The 24,024-nt window shown below is 32.8% G+C and overlaps 1 protein-coding gene and 1 pseudogene across 8 annotated transcripts; one reads left to right on the top strand and one right to left on the bottom strand.

Annotated features, from left to right (window-relative positions):
* Positions 1-3,845: 3,845 nt before the first annotated feature.
* LOC107030416 lies at positions 3,846-8,108 on the bottom strand (annotated as a pseudogene).
* A 1,563-nt stretch (positions 8,109-9,671) lies between these two features.
* LOC107031503 (phospholipid--sterol O-acyltransferase) lies at positions 9,672-22,440 on the top strand. 8 transcript variants are annotated; one of them, XM_027919677.1, is made up of 16 exons: positions 9,672-10,039; positions 10,506-10,641; positions 12,555-12,699; positions 13,234-13,403; positions 13,503-13,579; positions 15,472-15,685; positions 15,762-15,936; positions 17,158-17,287; positions 18,515-18,609; positions 19,087-19,138; positions 19,619-19,690; positions 20,678-20,846; positions 21,565-21,669; positions 21,748-21,832; positions 21,914-22,003; positions 22,092-22,440. In XM_027919677.1, exons 1-15 carry the CDS (start codon positions 9,824-9,826, stop codon positions 21,993-21,995), a joined length of 1,923 nt encoding a protein of 640 aa, XP_027775478.1. In that variant the 5' UTR covers positions 9,672-9,823; the 3' UTR covers positions 21,996-22,003; positions 22,092-22,440. The 8 variants fall into 8 exon arrangements, 7 of the variants coding, with proteins under 7 accessions (XP_027775478.1, XP_015088389.1, XP_027775479.1 ...); XM_015232903.2 differs by having other exon boundaries at positions 9,711-10,039; positions 17,188-17,287; XR_003580363.1 differs by lacking the exons at positions 21,914-22,003; positions 22,092-22,440 and having other exon boundaries at positions 9,711-10,039; positions 21,575-21,669.
* The last annotated feature ends 1,584 nt before the right edge of the window (positions 22,441-24,024 follow it).

Below are 24,024 nucleotides of genomic sequence, written 5' to 3'. Positions count from 1 at the left end.
TAATTTATTTTTTTAATAATATTAATGTTATAATAAATGATAAATACTTTGTAAAATTAACTTGTGCACCCAAATTTCTTTTGGGTTTTTTTTATAAAGCAAAAGGCGATGATAACGTAATAATACCCCATGTAACAATCGTATTCAAATATTGTAAAACTAATTTTTGATGATCCTAATTAGTTATATATGTATATGAATATAAATACATGGCGTGGGGAGAAAAAATACCTTACTAATAATAATTTCAAAGCTTAGTTTGGCAGGGCTATACTAGGCAGGGTTACATATTTATTAAGTACTAATTTAAAGATGTTAAAATCTCTTTTCATTCAGTAATTTAGCCTTAAATAAAATAAGTTTATATATATATATATATATATATATTCTTATCATAATGAATGGTAAATACTTTGTAAAATTAACTGATTTGGAACGAACACATTTATCATACACCGCACTCTCTTTTGTACTTTGATAAAGTAAAATATCAAAAATTGAATTATATTAGCTTTTATTTTAATTAATTATGAAAGAACACATTTATCGTGCTTAAAAAAAGAGTGTCATTTTTCTTTTGAGAAAATCAGAAAGAAAAAATTCTTATATGATGTAAATCCTTTTCTAGAAGTGACATTTTGCTTTAATAATATCTAAATTATTAGACACTATTTGAGGGAATGACTATATTCCAAATTCCAAATGAGAAATAGAACATAATATTATTTTTCATAAGAGAAAAAAATAAAAATAAAAGAAGTTGTTTTCATGGTATGTAAATCCTTATTTTTAAAGTTTGGCATTATGTTTTAATAGGGATTCGGTTCGAAATTCTTAAATTTCGAATTTGGTAATTAATTTAAAAATATATATTAAACATTAAAAATTTAAATTTTTGTTCGATAATCGATAAATTAAATTTTGGTTTAGTACGGTATTCAGCGTTATCGTTCTGAAGTTGTAGTCGATTGTATAACATAGTTAACAATATTTCTCCAATTATTTCTTATTTTTTTATTCGGAAGCACGATATTATAACAAAATATCAACGAATAAAAAGATATATGTCAAGAAAAGCAAATTAATACAACTAAAAGACATATGTATTTTGGTTGTTTATGTTTATTCTTTAACTTTCTCTTTAGACTTCTGTACTAATTAAATGTAAGCAATGTCATGTTAATAGATGACATTGATTAAGTAAATAATTCACTATTCGAGCTATATCGAATACCAAATAATATGAGTATCTCATATCAAAATTCTAAAATTTTACTCCCGATTACCATGCATACCAAAAACCGAATTATCGAATAATAAATTATCAACAATTTCGATTAATCAGTTTTGATAATTCGGTTTTAACCCTATATTTTAATAATATTGAAAATATTATGGGGATAATGTATCATAAAATTATTAAGATAATAATTTCTATGTTGCAATTGAATACATATGGACGTAGCTCTATAGTAAAGTAACTAGTATAAAAAGGAGGTGTGGACGATTAATACTTCACAGATTGTGTCAACCATATTAAATGGTATTGTTGCAAGTGTTGATCTCCCAATTGTTAATGCTAATGTGAATTGTCCTCTTCTTCCTACCACAGAAAACCTTATAGCTCCCATCACACTCATACCTGCTACCATTGACAGGATTATTGGTGATGTACTTGTGATATCACCAAGGAATTGGGAATTTTACTTTGATTTATAAGTTATAAGTATCATAATAGTGACCTAAATAAATATGTCCTATTAATTACTCATATCATATGGAGTGAGTATATATAAAAGGTCATTATGTCCATCTCTATGGTAACTATTATCTACAAATAAATGGAGTGAGTAAATGGATTATTCTAGCTAGTGCATTTGAGCTAAAACTCATGATGGATTCGTAACTTTGTTTTATTGATTGATTATGATAGATAGGTGTTTCATCTTACTAATGTTAATTGTTTCATGAGAGAAGTGTTTGAAAATATGTTCTGATTGCTAGTTTTGTTTTTGAACTATTGACAATCTTAAAATCACCTTTTATATACTTGATTAGCTAAACTTATGTACATCCACGATATACCTCCGATCTTCCACATGGCATAACAAGTGGTCTCAAGCTCTTGTAGGAACGTGAGATCAACTCTTAATAACTAAAAGCTGAGAAAAGTGTTGACAACTAACACTCCTAAATTTGACGAGAATTTAAGGGTGTATTTCACTCATGTTGCAAAATTAAGGGTGAATTTAAGGTCAATTAGTCAAGTAAAGGGGGTGTTTTTAAGGTTGTCAATAGTTCAAGGATGAAACTAATTAATAAGTCACACTAAGTTTAAAGGTAGGATTGTTTATGGTTTTGGTTAAAAAACCGATATTTGGTGTGATTTGATTAGGTTTGATTTTAAATTTTGAAAATCAATACTATTTGGTTTGATTTTCTTTTTACTAAAAAAAACCTCAAAAACAACCAACCCGAATCGAGAAATTATATATATAAATTTTATAATTATTTGTATATTATTCATAAATAAAATATAAATATTTTGTTAAATGTTAATTAATTTAAGTCTTAACTTTACCATTTTCTCAAGCCCAACACTTAAATTTTAGTTCAACTATTAAAACCCTAAGACCAAGTCCATCAAAATCTATTACTTTAATCTTTACCTATTCTACGTCACATTAAATGGTCACACTTTATCTTAATTGAATCACATTATCGTGTAATAATAACTCTAGTAATATAATGCTAAATTGAATCTATAATAACTTTCTCGTGGATTGTTCATGTATTGGTGTCTGAGATGTGTATACTTTCAACAAATGTAATTCATTACTTTCAAATTCTAAAAACCAAAAAACTCAAACCAAATCAAACCAAATCGACAACAACCAAATCAACAGTTATTTTTTTTATTTGGTTTGATTTAATTTTAAAAATTTAAAAATCAGCAAAATTAATTTGATTTAGATTTTAAACAATAATTAATTCAAATCGAATCATAAACACCCCTATTTAAAGGTGTTTTCAATACTTCTGTTATTTTTGTTAATGTGAGCTATTTTGAGGGATAGCATTTTTAATATAAATTATTATTTTTCCTTTTGTTTTGTAGCCACGGTGGTACATACTACATAGATGGCTATTACGTAGAAAAAAATTGAAGAAATAATCAATATATATATATATATATTCTCCACATTTTTATTGATTATGCATCTTGTTAAGCAAATTTTAATTGACTTCACCTCTTAAAACAACGCAATAACTCAGGAACTATCACAGGGATCAAAATTAAAATAACGCGATAACTCAAGAACTAAAATGCCATTTTCCCTAGTATATATTAGGCATAATACATAAACATGATCCTTAACTTGACTTCAGCGGACAATTATGCCCTTCAACTTTGAGTGTGCACAAGTAGACACTTAAACTTATATAAATTAAATAAGTAGTGCACAAGTAGACACTTAAACTTATATAAATTAAATAAGTAGACACCATGTCCTACATGGCATAGTACACGTAGGACGCCACATAAGACGTAAAATTTGTTATATAGGGTGTCATGTAGGACGAATATGTCTATTTGTTCAATTTTGTACAAGTTTAAGTATCTACTTGTGCACATCCAAAGTTAAATGTCATAATTGCTAGATGACGTCAAATTAAGGGTCATGTTTATATATTATGAATACAACTTGTTTGATATATCGACTTTATCCTAACAAAAAAGTTAATGCTAGCCATTAGAATTTGTTGTGAACATCTACTCTATTCTGGTTCTAATATTAACACACACACAAAAAAAAAAAAAAGGAAAAAGGACTTGATATACCTCACTTCTCATTTTCTTCTTCAACACTTGCATTACCTTCCTTTGGTACAACATCGATTTCGAACATCTTGATACAAGTTGTAACATCTTCTGATTTGATATCATCAATACTCCCGCGTGACTCAGTAGAATTGATCGTTTCATCTTCAATATTATTAATAAACTCACTGCTAAGCGTTTCCGCTTTATCAAGTTCATGCAGCTTCTGCAGGGCTTCAATAGCAGTCTTTGTAGCCCATCCGACATAGATCATGTACCTTGAAGAGTATTAAGGCAATATACTGAAAACTTGAGAACTTCCGCCATTGTAATTTAACCATGCATGTTAGATGATAGTTTTAGATCAACGCGATATTAAAAAAAAAAATTACCTTTCAAGATCCATTCCAGCAGAGAGGAATGCTGATTTTATACGAGATTCCGAATCAAAATAGGAATTCATAATGGTATCAGACAAGTATCCTCCCCATTTAGCAATTTCAAGGAGAAAGTGGATATCAAGAGTAAGCTGTTTAAGATTCAAAATTCGAAAAGTTTCTTCTTTATCCATATTCGTATCTAACATCATCTCCATCAGCTCAATGAATACATCTTTTAACCATTTCATTTCGATAAGAGTGTCATCAGCATGCTCTTTTAGATTCCTTAACGCGAAATACAATTCCTGGTAAGAAGTTTAGAATAAATACTTATTGAGGAGACATGACATGGTGAAATAGTTTTAGTTATCCTTATTAATGCTTTCTTAAGGGGTGTGTAAACGAAAAACAGGACAAAATATTTGAGATCGCGGGGGGAGGAAGGGAAACATACCTGGTAAGAAATAGAGGGCTGTAAATCGGTGCAACAGCTATGTTCACTATCAAGTGTCCAGGATTTAAGAATTAATTGCTTGCAGAATTGAGATCTTAGCCGACTAAAGTTGTCGTTAATAAAGAGCTCACAATTATCAATCTCAAACTCCAAGTGGTAGGTATCACAGAACGCCCTACGAATCACACTGGAGAAGAATTGTGAAAGTTTTGATAAGTTAGAAATAAGAGAAACTTGTTGTTCTACTGACTCTGCAATATTGATTCTTGAATCGACTTTCTCAATTTCTGTCTGATTTGTCAGTGCGCTTTCCAAAATAGAAGTATACTCTGTAAAAAGATCTAGAAGGCCTCTTAGAAGTAAGCCTTCCATATGTAGTTGAATTAGCGGAGAAACTTCTTCAAGTATGGCCTACAATAAAACGACAGAAAGCCATTATCTTCTTGCTTTACATCTTAAAGGGTACTCAGAGATAGACATGATCGGGTAGTGTAAACAAGTAAAACAAAATTATAGCTATAGCTATAGAAATATGGCTTCAATTTACAAACCGGATTTCTTAACTATGAAATTTTTCTATAAAACAAACCTGATTTAGTGTTATGAACTTTCGACCACTGTTGGTAAGCAGACAATAGTCTGATAGCGGCTGGCCAGTGTTGGTGGGATAACTATCAGGCGATAAAATTCCTGATACTAGATATCTTCCCAGAACCCAAGTCTCGCATGATGTAAAGATACCGATCACTTTCTTAAAGTGTTGTACGTGGATCTGTAAGACCTCGTGTATACAGGGACGGATATGTTCTATCAAAGACGATTGCAATTTTATTCCTTGTGCCTCTAACAAAGAGCAATACGCCATTGTGGACTGTATAGCCTCTACTGCTGTTGATAGGCCAGTACTTGGCTCTACCATGGATATAACATAATTATTGAAGCAAACAAAAAAGATTGCAGTTTGTTCCATCACCCACCGATGTAATTCCGACTCATAAGATGAATTCTCACCATGCAACAGGGTGAAACTTTTAGCTGCTTGGGAGATCATTGAAAATAAAAGCTTAGAGACTTCTCGAAGATATAGTTCGTGTGTATAGACCTTGGCAAAAAACATGTCATGTGTGCCATCTGCAATACGTGATTGATAATACTTCAGCAATAATTCAGTTGCAAGATCATTTTCACCAATTCTACGGAGTCCAACCAATGCTTTCTGCAGTTCAGGTGCAGAAACGCGAGGATTCTTAGCTATTACTGTCAACTGATCTGCAATCATACATGTCTTCTCTGATATTTTAGAGTTATAACACATCAATTCATCCGTTAAAGGGTTCTCCTTCAACTGACTATCTTTGAAGAACTCAGCTTCCTTCTCCAAGAACGAAATAGCTTCATCCAATCGATGTTCTGAAAGAAGATCATCTATAATTTCAGAAACCTCGTTTGTGTGAGCATCAATAACGCTGGACAAAGACGTATAATCTGATAAACTGTCTTCAAGATTTGACTCTGTCTTCTTCTCTTCGAGAATCTTTAGAAAAACATCATTTGTAAGATCTTTTATGAGCCCTTTCTGCTTTGCAACCTGATACTTCAGTTGCAATAAGTCACTCTCTATATTTTTTGTCCCTTCAAAGATCCTGCCAAGAAAAGACATAAAATCACATTCATCTAGTACTGAAGGCTGTATACATATCGCGATAATATATTAATTGGATTGCACACTGTATGTGATGACATTTTTAGAATAAAGTGGCAGCAAAAGACAGATAACAACGCGTACACCCTTTATTCTTATAGCCATATGTCATATGCATTCGATAACAAGGGAAGATGTGTTGATTAGATAGGACTACAGGAGAAAAAAGGTAAAACAATTGACAGTATCACATTACAACAACAACATATACGGAGTGAAATCTCACAAAGTGAGGTCTGGCAACAATAAGTATAGAGATTGTTTCCGATGGACTCTGAAATAGAAAATATCACATTGTCGGATCATCGGTTTTATAGAGAAAATAACTAACCCAATAAATACTGAATAATTTGTGAAGATGATTTTCTGAAAATCTTCCTCAGACTCTCTTTTCAACTCAAGGAGTTCTGAACAAAGGTGAGTAATACCCTGCAAAATCAAACATCAAAAGAACAATTTTTTAACAACAAGAAGTTTTAACACACGTATTAAACAAAAAGATTATACATTTCCATAGAAATTAGCGTGTTAAAGATATAATTAAGTAAATAAAAATGTTTATGCTGTTCAACTAAATACCTTCTTTTTTTCAAATCTCGTTTTCTCTTTCACCACAAATTGATTTCAACATGATGGAAACATAACGAAAATCAAATGTGCAACATAAGGATGACAAAATATTTTTTCAAAAGAAAAATATCCTAATGTAATGGCCACACATTTAGTACAAGTTTCATAAAATTTGTGCACTACCCATTTTATAATTTTTTCGATGATATACAACAAGAAGTAACTATTCATAGCAAGTTGGTGGCTTTTGCCTATGAAACTTTTTTACTTTTATTTTCTCGAGGCTAAAGTCCGAAAAATATGTTTAGTTATTACATTTTGAAATATTCTTTTATGATAAGGAAAATTCGCATTTGCTATTCTTTGGGTGTGCATAGGATAAAACTTTCGCTCCTCTGCAATAGCTCGCAAACCACATAGCAGAGGTAATTCTAGCTCAACCCAGAAGGCAAATCCCTTGCTTTCGCTAGCAAGAGATTTCGAACTTGAGACCTCCAACATGAAAGTCCCAAGCTCAAACTACTGGCCACCGAAAAGTGCAAATTTTGAAATTTAACTTCCAAAATTTTCAGAAATTAGTAGAACACTAAAAAAAAACTTTTTTCACCTCATATCACTCACAAAAAATTGAAAAACGTGTATTCATAGTCAAACACAAATCAAATTTTCATTTTCATTTTGTAAAACAAAAAACTAGTTTTTACAATGAAATATGGCTATAAACGGCTATACACTTTTTGTTTTAATTTATTTGTGTAATTTTGATTTGACGCACAAAGTAAAAAGACATTTGAATGTTGTAATTTTAAATGAAAGACAAGTAGAAATTTTTGTGATTAATTATCGAACAAAAAATGAAAAAAATAAATCGAGGAAATGAGACCTTAGCAGTCATGGACTGAAGCTCTGTATTATCAGCATCAAAATCACTGGAAACAGAGGAAAAATCAGAGACGGAATGGGCATCAGTTGAATCGTCATCGGCGGGAATATCCCTAAACCGAAACCTTGATGTTGAAGAAGCAACAGTAACAGTATTCATGAGAAAATATGTATTGGACGAAATAGTGATACTACGAATTAAACAAGCTTTGTTTGTTGTGTAATATGATGATTGAAATTTTGGTAAATACGGAGTAAAAGCTTTGATTTTGACGTTAGAAACTGCCGAATAAACATAGATGAACGACGGAGAATGGTAAGAATTGAATTTCTATTGTTTTTGGATTTCACGTTTCGTTTCTGCTATTATTTCCTCTGCCGGCATTTCTTATTATTTGCCTCAATATTATTATACGACTTCTTCTTCCTTATACTATCTCAAAATTAGAAGGAAAAAAAAAAATTTATATACTAAAATTTACGTGGGTCGGTAAAATTTTGTTTTATTTTGCATACTCGGACACAATCAATTAATAATACTCAGACACAATCAATTAATATTTTATTTCATTCTAAAAGGATACAAGCGAAATAATACGAGAGAGAAAAAAGATCAAATGTGTTAGAAGATGAGTAGACAAATGAGAGGTGTGTTACAAATGAATTAAGATCTATCTATTTATGGAAGTGATTTCTTCTATCAACCATGACATCACAATGTGTTTAAATATCAAGATTTAACTTGTGAAACTATTTTATGATTTATCTAAATTACACCTACAGAGTTGTTATCTTGACTGTTATACCAATGAAGAATTATCTCTCTAGCTATCAAAACTTGACATCAATTTCGTCTTGAATATTGTCAAATTTAATATTAACAACAAAGGATATTTTAATTTCACATATCTTATTTTCTTTGACTTAATTACTAATTACATCATGTTGTTGATGTCGTTAAAAACTTACTCTTTATGTAGTTAAACACTTATGATTTCCTTGACAAATACTCGAACAAGTAAAGAAGAAGAAGCTATTATAATAACGGGCAAAAACTTAAGCCCAAACCACAAAATCTCCTTACTTTGGACCTTGGAGGAAAAATAAATCTCCTTTCACTTGTTCAAAAGTATAAACTTTTTAATTTATTTTCTCCGCTTACTTTACTTAACATATCTATGAAAAAAATAATACTTAATATGGTTATTTTAGTAGAGTATCTCTATTAAATGATGTTTGATAGTTGAACTTGGAAAATGATTTGAAAACACGTAATTAATATTAAGGATGTAACATGAAAATATAGTAATTTTTTTTATGGATTAAAAATGACAAGTAAAGCAGAAATTTATTTTTGAATTAATAAAAAAGTAAAAGTTATCTGAGAGGATATTAAACTACTATCAATTTTTACTCTTAATGGAAATCAAATCTAATCGTAATTTCAAAGTATATAATTATAAATGAAGAGATAAATTTCATTTACTTCCTCAAGAAATTCGAACATGCATACAAATTTCAATTACTGTTCATTTTTATTATAAGCCTGAATATGATCAAATTCATTAATAAATCAAACTCTCCATTTAGTCCTTACAAAATAATTAATAATTAGATTATCATAATAATGAAGTACTATATAAATTACCATAATATTCTTATTAAATTTAGAGACTGAACTACATATTAGATCGTGGATGCTGGACCATCCATTAAGTCAAACGTAAAGTGTATACTTATATCTGAGTACTAATAATTATCATGTTTTAAATGTGTCAAATATTTAAATAGTGAACGAACGCCAAAGATCTGGCTAAAAACAAAATAGTTTATTTCGAATAATAAACGGACAAAATATTATTTTGTTATGTTTTCGTCTGCGACCAAAAAGAAAAAAAATAAAAGTTTATCATTGAAAACTTTCTAATTCCCAGCGGCAAAAAGTCAGTCAGTTGCCCCCAAAAGTTCCAATTTCCATGTGAAAAAAACGGATAACAAATTTTTTCTAGCCAATGAGAGGAGGACACGTGGGATTCGTCGTCATTTTCATTCTCCTAGCTACCGCCGGCAACCTTAGCGGTGAGTTCGCCGGCGATTACTCGAAGCTGTCCGGAATTATTATCCCGGGATTCGCGTCTACACAACTGAGAGCATGGTCAATATTAGACTGCCCTTATTCTCCTCTCGATTTCAATCCTCTCGATTTAGTCTGGCTCGACACTACTAAAGTAAATCTTCAACATTGGCTCTCTAGATATTGATATTGTTTCACTGTTTATTTTATGCAAAGCTGGAGATTTCATGCATGAAGTGAAAATATAGATTTAATTAAGAGTAGAACAAGACAAATACTAATTAATTGGGAATAAGTGTAATTTGTAGATATCTGGTAAAAGACAAATTTGTTTTTGTATTGGAATGGAATGGGCTTGAATATCCGGAAAGGTTAAATACGATTCATATAGTCGATCCCAACTAACTATTTGTTTGATTTTTGTGGTATATAATATGGAAAGATATGATTTTGTAATTCTATTTGGGGGAAATACTCTTTCTAGCAAGTTAGTAGATACTATTCATGAGATTGTTGCTTTTTCTGCAGTTATAAAAAAACAACTGTCTAGAGTTTGGATCTTGCTTTTGTGATACAAAAGTAGTAACTTCTTGTAAGTTAATAATTTATATTTCCTACAGCTTCTTTCTGCTGTAAATTGCTGGTTGAAGTGTATGATGTTGGATCCTTACAATCAAACAGATCACAACGAGTGCAAGTCTCGACCTGATAGTGGCCTTTCTGCAATAACGGAGCTTGATCCTGGTTATATAACAGGTGTTCTTGATTTATTCTCCTTGTTTTATCATTTGCACTTCTATTAAACTGGAATAAGGAATTCAAAATGTTAGGCCTCCATTAGACAAAAGTGAAACTGAACTGATTTTTCTCTGGTAACATCTTAAGTCACCACATGAATCTAGGCACAGAGCCGGCTGAGTACTTTGCCTGCTTCAGTAGGCACCAAGTGCTAAAGCATGTGTTAGCAAAAATCATCGAACTAGCTTTCTTTTTATAATACCTGGAGAACTTATAAGACCACTGGGTTTACTGTCTTGAGCTGCACCAAACAATAAGATACTCACAGAAGCAACCTTAGGAAACATAATATGAGAAATAGAGATAGAAAATGTAGAATATAGTGGTTGATCGATTTGAATTAGACATTGGAAATTTGCATTGTTGCATCTAATAAATTTCTTTTGTTGGTTTTTGAGCTTTATACACTTGTTTTTACTTACTTTATAAAGAAAAAATGAAAACACTATCACTTTTTTTACTTCAGATATTTTACTTAATTACAGTTGTTTCTATTCCTTTATCCATATAATTCTTGTTTGTGGTTGTAGTTATATTTTTTTCTTTTTTTTTTAATATGCTACTGTGTATGTGTTTACTTATTTTTTCTTTTTATATGCACCTTCCTTCAATGCATGCTTTAATTGTGCTTTATCTTAGTATTCAATGAGTCCTTGGCGTTATCCTTCACTTTTTTTTGACAACACTGGTCTAGATAGGGCCTTTGTTGTTTATAGTTAGAAACGTTGAGCCAATTTTACCTTTGAAAAAACCAAACCAGCTAGGTCTAAAAATTAATTTTACAGGTTCCAGTATTTAGTCGTTAAATGCTTTTTTCCCCTGTCCTTCCAAAGTTTTCCTTTTTACTACACTATGTATGATTTGATTGAACGTGGTTGTTACAGAAGTGGAACTTCAATATTTGTTTAAGGGCAAGTAAGATCTTCACTTCCATTGCAAACAGAATCTGGACGACAACATATGCAGGCTCAGTCAAGTCCTTGCAGCAACCGCTATTCTTGTAGTGTAAAAGAATTAAACTAAAGAACAACAAAACAAGCATCTAATCGCTATAGTGGGAGTTCATGTTTATTCATATGTATAAGCAACCAAAGACCAGAGGGGAAAAACACAAACCTTGAGGAGTAAAGGGAAAAATACTATTAAAATATATATTCCTGATTAAAAAAAATAATGTAAAAGAAATATGTTTTTGTATATACACAAAATTACGAAGTGATACGCAAATTGTTGTTTTGTGTGGTTTAGCATTGTTTTTCTTAATAATAAATCACACCTAATGTTATTACCTTTTTATGTTTAACACCAAATAGTACCAAATTAAAGAACAAATCCATTTATCAACTCAGCTCAAGTGGTTTCTCAGTTTCGTATGACTTTTCGGCTCCTTTAACACCTCTAGATCCAGAACGCTACCAAGAAGTTAGAACAGGGTCTCATGATTTCATCCAATCAATAAGTGGAAGATACTTTTCTAACTAGTGGCAACTGTTTGTGTATTTCACCAGGCCCTTTCACCTTCTGCTGCATTTTCTGAGTTCACATTCTTTTCCTTCTTTTAATTTTGTTAAATTAGTGAGACATGGAACTGAATAGGGAAAACCTCTTAATGCATGACTCGAATACCATTTTTCTTGTTTTAGACCCATGAACCTTGTGTGCTGCCCTTTTTTCTTGGATTGTCGAGACCATTTAGCAGGGATTCTACTGTCATCATTTTCTAAAGAATTCTGCATATAAAATTGACATTAACAGAGATTGGTCAGTGAAGGACAATTTTTCATAGATATTGTCGCTACTGTAGGGGCTATACCTGATGATTCTTTTATTTGTTTTGGTCTCTACTTGATCCAAATTCCATTCGTGTTCAGGTCCTTTGTCATCAGTGTGGAAAGAATGGATTAAATGGTGCATAGAATTTGGTATTGAGGCTAATGCAATCATCGCAGTTCCATATGACTGGAGATTGTCTCCATCAAAGCTTGAAGAGAGAGACCTTTACTTTCACAAACTAAAGTTTGTATTTCAAGATATTGTTTGTGCCTTAAATTCAGATATATGTGTTATGATCTCACTACGTAGTTCCTTTCCTAAGTGCAAATGATGAGTTAATTGATAGAAAAGTCTAACTTTCCAGTTCCATTTTCCCTGGGGAAACTAGAATCATGCATTTCTTTCTTTCATTTTGTTGCAATTTTTTTAGCTATGAGCAAGATAATAACTTTATTACAATGGTTGAAGATCTGAGTTTGAATCCAACTCAACTTCTTCTAGCTTACTCCTAGGCATGGGGAATTTCCCTTCATCAAATATCTAAGAATATATGACCATCAAAAACACAGGGACTTTACAGTTTTCTTTTCCTGCCTTTTATCTCTCAACTCCTGTGAGAAATTTAGGAGAAAATATTAAGAAATGGATAGATCAAGAGGTGAGGATTGCCTAAGCCATATTATGTGTTTGGGTGTTTAAGCATTTCCTTTTGTACTTTTTCTGATAAATGTTGTTCTATTTATTGAGGGGTTTTGATCTCTTTTTTCTTTCTGGCAGGCTAACTTTTGAAACTGCTCTTAAACTTCGTGGTGGACCTTCAATAGTTTTCGCTCATTCATTAGGTAACAATGTCTTTAGATACTTCTTGGAGTGGTTGAAATTAGAGATTGCTCCAAAAGAGTATGGTCGATGGTTAGACGATCACATTCATGCCTATTTTGCTGTTGGTATGCCTTTGCTGACCATAACACTATTTGACCTCCAGTTTTATCTCAGAATTTAGGGATTGGTCCTTATCTGTAATTGCTGCTTCCTTGTGGTTTCAGGAGCTCCTCTTCTTGGTGCTATCGAGACAGTCAAAGCAACATTATCGGGGTCTACATTTGGTCTTCCTGTTTCAGAGGTTTTACTTTTTTTAATCCAACTTAAATTCCAATGTGGTAGGCTACATTATACCTGTTTAGGATCTTTAGGTTGCACAGTTCAGATATTGAAATTGTTGGATATTTTAAAATATATATTGAGACGTATTTTGGACTCTATTTAGTATATGACTTAAGCACTTATGTCATTAAGTTGACATATTTTGGACTCTATTAGTATATGACTTAAGCATCCTCACTACTACTCCAAGCTCCCACCGTCGTCAACTTATCCCCAATTACATGGGTGAGGGTAGGTGTCAACCCTCCCTCCCATTCTAGGCAAGAGATATAACTTCTTCTCCTCCCTCGCTTTATCTCCAAGTCCATCACCAAGAGCTTATGCTGAGTAGTAAGATTATCACTCGGAACAACTTTGCAATCCTTACAAAGGCCTCTCTCACCTTTCCTCATAAGCAAGTAATCTATCTGAGTTTTAGCCACCGCGCTATCAAAAGGTAATCAAGTGATCATTCTTCTTCGGAAAGCATGAATTAGCTATCGCCAACTCAAAAGCTCTAGCAAAATTCAAGAATGAGTTTCCATCACGATTTTAACCCCAAAACCACTGCTGCCATGCACATTGTCAAAACCACTAGGAGTTACCCCATTGTGGCCATTGAAATCCCTGCCAATGAAAACCTTCTCGGTGATCGACATATCTCCCAAAAATGCATCCAGTTCCTCCTAAAAACGCGTCTTGACCTCCTCGTCTAAACTTGAATATGGAGCATAAGCACTAACGACCTTCACAGTTATCCTTCCAACGACTAGCTTGATCGCCAACAACCAATCGTTAACCCTCCGAACCTCTACCACTTGCTCCCTAAGGTCTCCATCTACTAGAATGCCTACACCATTCTTGCTCCCCGGACTTCCTGAGTATCAAAGTTTGAACCCGTCCACATTGCGAGCCTTAGAACCTACCCATCTAGTCTTTTGAATGCAGTTTATATTGATCTTCTTTTCTTTAGGATCTTCACTAACTCGATGGACTTCTGGACAAAGTTGCTATGTTCCAAGGCCCTACTCTCAGTCTGTCAGCCCTCTTAATCCCATACCCACCCCTGCCCCTTGCTCCGGACCCCCGATCCTAACCAAGGACAAGATCCTAGTCTATCATATCTTACCAGGGACACTTAAGCTAAAGTAAGTTAAAAGCAAGCAGATAATACAACAAACCAGTTAATGCACTATGATAAAACTAACACAAGCAGTACCTATACTATGGGGGAAATCAAGGGAAAATTCTGAAGTTCACAGGCTTTAAACAACAAAAATACAACTAAATTCTGGAAGAGGTATAGGCAGGTGAAGATATAGAGACAACAGAGGATGTCTGGAAAATAATGTCTGGGTTCTGGATGTTATGACAACAGAGGATGCTCCTTCCACTCTGTTCCAGTGTTCCTGCAGTTACTATGCATTGTACTTGCCATTTTTGCGCCCTTGTTTCTCTGTGTGCACCTAGTTTGAATGTTTCCCCATTCATTTTCTTTCTCTGCCTGTAATATTTTTAAACTTAAGAGATTGGTGACAAACAGGAGAGTGTTTGTTCTTTGTAAAATAGCACGTAACACTTCTCCATTCAAAAAGAAGAAGATGGAATTTGGAGAGGCCCCATTTTTCACCGTGTTTAAGTAAAAGTGACATGGTCACAAAAGTTGGAGTACATGACTAACATAAACTAGGTTCTTCTCTTAAAGATTTATTACTTTATGTTCTTTTTATTACAAGGCCTTTTGCACTTCATTGAGCAATATGTATGATACTGTTCATTATCTTGGAGTGTCTAAAGATTATAGTTTGTCTTATGCTTTTCAATATCTGCAATTCTGCATTGATATGATGCCTATGTTTTCCAAGTTATCAGGGGACAGCTCGCCTGATGTTCAATACATTTGGATCTTCTATATGGATGTTACCATTTTCAAAATATTGTACAACTGATAATGTTTATCGGAGATATTTCTCTGGTGGAAACAGAAAATACCATCATGCCTACCATTGCGATGAGCATGAACTTAAATCAAAGTACTCTGGCTGGCCAACAAACATAATCAATATAGAAGTTCCTTCGAATCGAGGTATGACCGAAAGGCCAACAAGCATGTTGTGTCTTTAGCATAACTTGTGTTAATGAGCTTTTAATACGTCTAGCAGGGAATGAGGTTTATCCATCAGTAGTAGAAACTCCCCAAACCAACTTGTCTGGGAAGGAATGTGGATTCCCGACACAATTGTCCTTTTCTGCTCGTGAAGTCTCTGACGGAACTTTTTTTAAAGCCATAAAGAATTATGATCCTGACAGTGAAAGACTCTTTCACCTTTTAAAAAAGTGAGTATAACAGCAAATCCTTTTTTTTTTTTGAAATTGGTAAATTGTGTTCATCAGCATTAAGGGTATGCTGGCCACCTCCAAAAAAGAGCAATTACAAGCTTCCTATCAAATCTACAAATCCTTTTATGCCATGCAATATTTTCAGATAATGTGATAAGAAGATAGTCTCCTAGATGTATTGGTTAAAAGCTTTGGTCATCAAAAATGATAGTTCCTTGATGCTTATAATGTAACATATATATTCAATAAATTCGAAATATAGTTGAGCTTTTAGTTGAAGAAAATGAAAATTTTCAACCTTCCTGTACCTCTCCTCGTACCTGCCATAACCAACCTCTCACACCTATATATCAATATAACGACACCAAATTTATCATGAACTGCATAACTACAGTTTCAACCTTTTGAACTTGTGGTTTTAAACACGCTTTAACATTTGTGTGACTAATAAGACTTCTGAAACTGTTGATCTTAAACATGCCTTAACATTTGTGTGGCTATAAGAGCTTGTCTATAGCTATCTTATTATAGAAAAAATTTGTCATTAAGGGTGAAACGAGAAGTTTAAGTTAAACCTATTTTTAAAATTTGTTTTAGATAATTGTCATTCTTCTTGCAACGGGTTTAGAAGGAAATGTTGTTACATAAACTGAAATGAAGGTAGCATTTATTTGTTACTTTTTATTCCAAAACTATCAGTAATCAGTTATGCAGGTCGCTGTACATCCATTTCACCGAGAAATTATATGGAGAAAATTGAAAATCAATTCAAGATGCTATATGAATAAAGTTAACGAGAAAAATTTGAGTAACTAAAAATTGAAATATAAAGAGAGTAGCATTTGCTAATAGTTGAAATTTCTAGTATAAAGTATCGAACCAGATTTTGCGTTTGTAATTTTTCAGACCGAAAGGAGAAATATGACATCCGAGGGTAAATGGGTGCTATCAATGTTATTATGCTAATTTAGTTGTATTTATTCTGAACTTCTTTTAATCTTCGAGCTACCCAAAGTTGGTTGTATATATCAGATGGATACAGTAACTAAATAAAACTTGGTCAACGATTAAGTCCTCTTTATTTATAAGAATATTGTATGATGGAAGTAGTTCATGTTAGCTTATCATGTGCGTACTTTCTTTTCTTATTTTTTGTTTTTCCATGAGTTATTGGCTATTGTCTTATTTTTTCTTTATTTCTTTGCAAACTATTCCTAGCTATACCATGTTCTGCCATCTAAAATTCAGGTCTTACCATGATGATCCGATTTTAAATCCTCTAACACCTTGGGAAAGACCACCTCTCAAGAACATATTCTGCATTTATGGCGTAGATTCGAAGACTGAGGTATTCTTCTCTTCTCAAGTGTCAAGTTTTTGCTCAACCAGTTTTGAAATTCATTATGTTATTGTGCATGTGTAAATTAACATGGATGATTAGGCAGTAGGTAATCTTCTCTTCTGAAGTGTCAGTATTGCATGTTTTGCAGTAAATCAGCATATACACTAAATCAACTTTTTTTGCTCTTGTTTAGCAGATAATACATTATGTTCTTGTATTGATTTCTGAACTTCTTCAAAACCTAAAGTAAAAAAATAGTTCTCTAGATGACCCTTCATCTGAAGTTAATAGGATGGCTAGAAACCCTTGAATTAGCCTTCAAACTTTGCATGTTATGTTACAGGTGGAATGGTACTGTATATGAAACTTACAGCAAGAAGGTTGTAAGTTTGTCTGTTGTTGATCACCCTAGGCATGTCTGCTATAATTCTTTGTCCGTAATTCCGTATTGCTTTCACATGGAAACTTTGTGATGGAAGTATCTGTTTGGATCTCAAATTCTTTTAAGTATTTTGTTGAAACTTCCAACTTGAAAAATTTTAATAGGCCTCTTTTGATCTGGGGTTTAAGAAATCAGAAACAGAAAGTCCACATTTTTATTTACAACCATGTCATGTTAGCTGTGATCTATAATTTTTGATTTCTTGAAAAAAATGGCTACTGTTTTTTTTTCATTTACTTTTTCTAAAGGAAGAGCTTGCTTCCATATTCATATCCATCACTTGTTTGCGGCAAGAGAGTGAAGAAAAAAAATGATGTTTGAAGAAATAGTACAACAACAACAACAACATACGTGTACGCAGACCTTACCTCTACCTCGAGATAGAGAGGTTGTTTCTGAATGACCCTGATTGAAGAAATAGTGATATGGAAAAAGAAAAGGAAATGAAACAAGCGAGTTATAGCATTCCCCCAAGTTTGCTATTTTTCTCAAGAAATCAACCTCTGTCTACCTCTATTACCCCCACTGAATAACTTTTATTCTGTCGTCAACAACAACATGCCCAGTATGATCCCACAAGTGGGGTCTGGGGAGGGTGGGGTGTACGAAACCTTACCCTTACCTTACCTTTGTGGGGTAGAGGGGCTGCTTCCAATAGACCCTAACTTTTTGTCTTCTGTCCACACTATCATTACTTGCCTCTATGTAATTATATTCTCCTCTTCTAGTTAAGCTCTTCAATCAATACATGATCCTGAATATTTTTCTGGTTTCTTCATGTTGAATGGCAGGTTGGTTACTATTTTGCACCAAGTGGGAAGCCTTATCCTGATAATTGGATTATAACAGATGTGATATATGAAATTGAAGGATCTCTGTATTCCCGGTAACATGTCTTCTGCATCTTGATAGCATATTTTAAAAAGCTCTCTCTAAACAGCATATCGAACATGTTTTTTCACTTGTTATTATTGCTCTTACTTCATCATTCTTTTCCTCATCCATGCCATGGGGGTCTTTCACAGCTTCACTGAGACAGAAAGTTTTAAGGGTTGAAAATAAAATAGAGGATTAAGTTGCAAGATTTATGTAAATCTGAATAATGCATGCAGGACATTGTATCCTTCTTTTTAAATCCCCAAGCTCCAAAGTTTAGTCCTAGTGTTTAATTTCCATACAGACAATGTGGAGCATGATACTATGTATGATTCTTAATTGATCATTCTTCTTATTGAATATGAAATTATTCTATGCTTGTACATATTCTAAACATTGAGTAAGTATGTCTTATCTTGTTTCTTCTCATTGATTGGATACTGACTACTTGGACATTTGGATCCCTCGCATGTTTTTCTCCTTTTAGGTCAGGAAATCTGGTTGAAGGAAACCCGGGTGCAACAAGTGGGGATGAGACGGTACGGTGAACGATAAATCATGCATGTTTAAGTTTATAATTCTCTTAGTCTATTGAAATGGCCCCCCTTCTTAAGTTTTAGATGTCGTTATAAAGCTCTCTTTAGTTGATTACTGCAACAAACCTCCCTCTTTAACCTGCAATTAGAAGAAATAACATAAAAGACTCATTGGCTTGGTTGATTGACAACGTACTAAAGTGGCTTCTTTTATAGGATTATAAGGCTACATACCTATGGTAAGTAAATCTGTCTAAAATGAACTTAAGATAATTGTGGTCTTAAGATGTGAAATAAATTTCACTATATTATGTGTGACAAGCAGTAACGTTTATATTAGAATTATGAGTTAGCTGCAAAACTCTGACATAAGTAGTGTAATTTTTAACTTAAACAGATCTGTTTGATTACGATAACTTTCAAATCTATGACTATGAGTACAAGCAAGGGATTCTTTTTTTATTAAGTGAAGCAGATTCGCAGGTGCCATACCATTCCCTCTCCTGGTGCAAGAATTGGCTGGGGCCAAAAGTGAACATAACAAGGACACCACAGGTATCACTGTCATATCTAAGATACTATTGTTCCCCTAATCAGTTCTGTTGTATGACTTTGAAGGCCAATTGATATTTTTTGGAAATCCTGTCTAAAAGGATCCCCTATCTCTTCTTTTTTGGTATCTGATTTTTCTATTTTTTATTTTAAACTGGGAAGTGGCATCTGATATTTATTTGATCTCATTCACAGTTAAATTGGAAAACCACAACCCTTATTACCTCCTTTACTGAACTAATTATGGGGAAGACTTCTAATCATATTAAGAATATTAAAACAGCTCCAACACAATCTCACCATCCATCACAAGCACATTAGAAGAGCATACATTATGATATGTCTGAGAATTGTAGTAATTCTTAGATACTTGAACGTCTGATGCAATACATTTTAAAGATCCCCACCTTTTTCTACAAAACAGTCCATTTCTCAGTGTTAGTGTGGTCCCAACAGCCCTACTTTTCAGTGCAGTTAGAACTATATCCAACTTTTTCCAGTTCATCTGGTCTCAGGTTGGACGGTCAGAGTCCGAGAAGGTTAATGCGGCAGCTATCCCAACTGAATGATTTGGGTCCTCAATCCTAATTAATCGTCCTGCATGGAACAAAGATGGACTTCCTTGGAAAGGATGGTTCATTCGGATCGAGGGCCTAAATAACCAAGCTATGCAATGTTATTTCATTAGATCCCTTTCGCCTAATTGACTTCATGTGGGAAACAATTCTTAGTTGCGCGGACTCTTCACTTTTGATGCCGCACCCGTGTCGGATTCTCCTAAAGTGCACTTCATTTGGCGAATCCGACATGCACCCATTGACAGTTTTGAAGAGTCCGAGCAACATAGGGAAACATAAAATACTCATTAAGATTGTGACTTCATACTCTCCAGTTTTCTGCTAAGCTTGCTTATGAATGATTTTAGCATTTATATTGGCTACTCACTGGCAACTGCAGCTCTATCTTACACTCTGTCTTTGACAACATCAGTCAGAGCATGATGGTTCAGATGTACAAGTGCATCTAAATATAGAGCATCAACATGGTGAAGATATCATTCCCAATATGACAAAGTTACCTACAATGAAGTACATAACCTATTATGAGGATTCTGAAAGTTTTCCAGGGACGAGAACAGCAGTTTGGGAGCTTGATAAAGGTATCTGAAATATCTCAATTGTTTCTTGTTTAAGTTTCCTTGAGGAATTTCTTGGTTATTTTACCCTCTCTCACTTCCTCTGTCGGCTGGAAAATAAATATTTCTTTCTTCTGGTTCACTGTCTGATTTCTTACATCTCATTTGTGGCTGAGCTTTACCCGTTTAATACCAAAAGCTTTGGAATGCAGCTATTTTTCTTCTTTTATGATGTGAAATTTCTCACCTATTTGTTTTCTTTACTTTCCTCTATGTTTTCCTAATTTTTAGGGAAAAAGGGCCAAACTTTCCCCTTAACAATGCGAAATTGAACAAGTTTGCCTCTACATTTTTTTCTTGGATCATTAAGTTTTTGGGAGAGAACTTTTTTTTTTTGTAAAAAAAGCAGACATTGGAATTTCCAGCTTGCCTGAGTAGCATGTTTTGAGAGCTTGTCCAATTCCATCGACTAATATTACTTTTCTGAGTTCTTCATCGGTTTAAAACAGTTGTAAGCATTTGATACTGGACATAATTAAGACATGGTTCATCCATGTATAACTCCCAATCTAGCATAAATGATATTCAGCTTCCATATGATGCAATATCAAAGATCTTGTACAATTGCATATAATGAATTTGCAATGTTGGATTGTTCTAGATATAAGATATTGAATCAAGCTTGGACATTTTACACCTCGTGGCAATCTTTGATCTGTTGACTGTAAATTTTGTACGGTAGCAAATCACAGGAACATTGTCAGATCTCCAGCTTTGATGCGGGAGCTGTGGCTTGAGATGTGGCATGACATTCATCCTGATAAAAAGTCCAACTTTGTTACAAAAGGTGGTGTCTGATCCTCACTATTTTCTTCTATAAATGTTTTTGAGTTTCTATTGACATTGTAAGTATTGCAACAAAAAGCAAAGCGTGGGCCTCTGAGGGATGAGGACTGCTATTGGGATTACGGGAAAGCTCGATGTGCATGGGCTGAACATTGTGAATACAGGTTAGAATATTCAAATTATGTTTTGCAAAATATTCTCTTTTTGTGTATTTAGGCCACCTTTTCCCGGTCACAATGATGCAGATATGTATTCGGGGATGTTCACCTGGGACAGAGTTGCAGATTGAAGAGTTCTACATCTCACATCCTGTCACACTATGTGTGATTTTTAAGGTGTGTTTCTAACTTCCGTTGTACAACTGTGACAATTCATCACTTTCAAATGCATCAGTAACAATCTTTTGTTTGGCGGAACAACAAGTTTGCACAAACATTTGAAGAAGAAGGCGAAATGATTCAGAGAGCAAAGACGGGGATGTTCATCTTGACAGCATTACATCCAACTTCGTTTGTGTATCATAAACTTGGAGAGCACCTGGAGCCCTCTGTATATCGAAGAAATTTTGTAGAGTGTTAAAATTTAGCACCAGAATATGTTCCACTTTAGAATGTAATTTCAGGTACCTCTGATAATCATTTATATGCATTGGTGTTTTAATGCCAATAATTCTGAAAATTTAGTCCATATTTTCAGATTATACCAAGAGTTATAGAATATTTCTAGTATTTTAACATTCCCTTCAAATTCAAGTTGAGTTTGAATACTTTAATTTGGTGCAATCATAATTAGTGTGTTATAACTTATAATAGCTCTTGAATTGTTTGAGGGTCTTACTAGCTCATTTTTGTAATATCACCTTTTTGATTGAACCTTTTACAAAAACATCACCAAATTTTTTTAAAAAAGTGTGTTGTGTCTATATAGAATTTGCAAGGGCAATAATCAAATTTTTTGCACCAAAAATGAATATCCTCGAATTTCCATTTTAAGTTTGTGCTTGAAAAATACTCATTAATTTTGCAAGATATATGGTAGAAAAACTTTTAGACTCTTTTAAAGAGGAGATTTTGAATTTATATCTCATAGGAATAGTCACAATAATTTTTCTATTTAGTTATCTTCAAAGTCTTCACAAAATAACCATATTTTTTGACGATCAAAGAAATTTTAGTAAGGTAGTTAGTGATAATTTCAACCTCTTATATTCTAAGAGATATAAAACTTTATTTTCAAATTCTACATTCTTGATGCTCCTTTGTTATTTTCCCAAATTTCTTTGGTTATCTCATGTGTAATAATGAATTCTGAATTGCAAATTTAACTTTATATTTTTTGGTTTCTCATTTAAGTGAACTTTGATTAGGACAATAATAGAATTTTTAGAACATTATTGTAGAGGTTTATCTTCTATTACAACTTCTTAACTGTTCAAATTAGATAGTTGGTTTTTTTTTTTTAAACAGAACTCACAGCTCCATAAAGATCAATGGAGACTCTCAAACGGAAGAGAAAATTGAAAAGATAATAAATAAAAACACAATTGTCGCATAAAAAATAAAAAAAATTACATCATTATTTATAGAGAATTAAAGGGGATAAAATATATTATTTTTTTTCAATGATACAAAAATTAAAATAAAAAAATATTTAATATTTAATGTAGATCCTACACTTAAAAATATTTTTCATATTTTAAAACTAAAAAAAGAAAATACATATTTTACCATTGATGTAAATACTAAACCTAAAAGGAAATTAATTATTAAAAAGAATATTTCTAATGTTTTAACACACCACCGGCTCAGTGGTCCCAAAGACAATAATACAATTATGTCTTCAATCTATAAAAATATACTATATTGACTGCACTGACAGTGATTTGGACATTATTTCTTTCAAGTAATGGTATATATATATATACACACACATTAGATTAACGGTGAAATAGTAAGTACTCTTTCATCTTTAATTAAGAGGTTTTGAGTTTGAGTCTTCTTGGATACAAAGAGACCTTTATTAGGGAGCACTTTACCCTTTAACGTAAGATTTTTCAACGAATTTAAATTAATCTAGTACTAATGTCGGTACCAAACACAAGTAGAAAACGAAAAAAAACTTGGAACAGAGCTAGCAAGGTTTCGGAGATTTCAATCGAACTTCCTTCCATGAAAAATTACATCACTTATATAAATTATTCTTTCTTACGTATATATAAATTGTTGAACCTTCTTTGACCTTTCCATATAACTCTTTATATTTTGAATTTCCAGTGAAAATTTTGTTTTCGTCGCTAATTATCGATATCAAAGTTTTATATATATATATATATATATATATATATATATATATATAT

This window comes from Solanum pennellii, chromosome 9 (genome assembly GCF_001406875.1).
Source record: "Solanum pennellii chromosome 9, SPENNV200".
In the NCBI taxonomy this organism is placed as follows: Eukaryota; Viridiplantae; Streptophyta; class Magnoliopsida; order Solanales; family Solanaceae; genus Solanum; species Solanum pennellii.
Note: the sequence above shows the minus strand (reverse complement) of the source record. Positions and strands in the feature narration are given on the sequence as shown.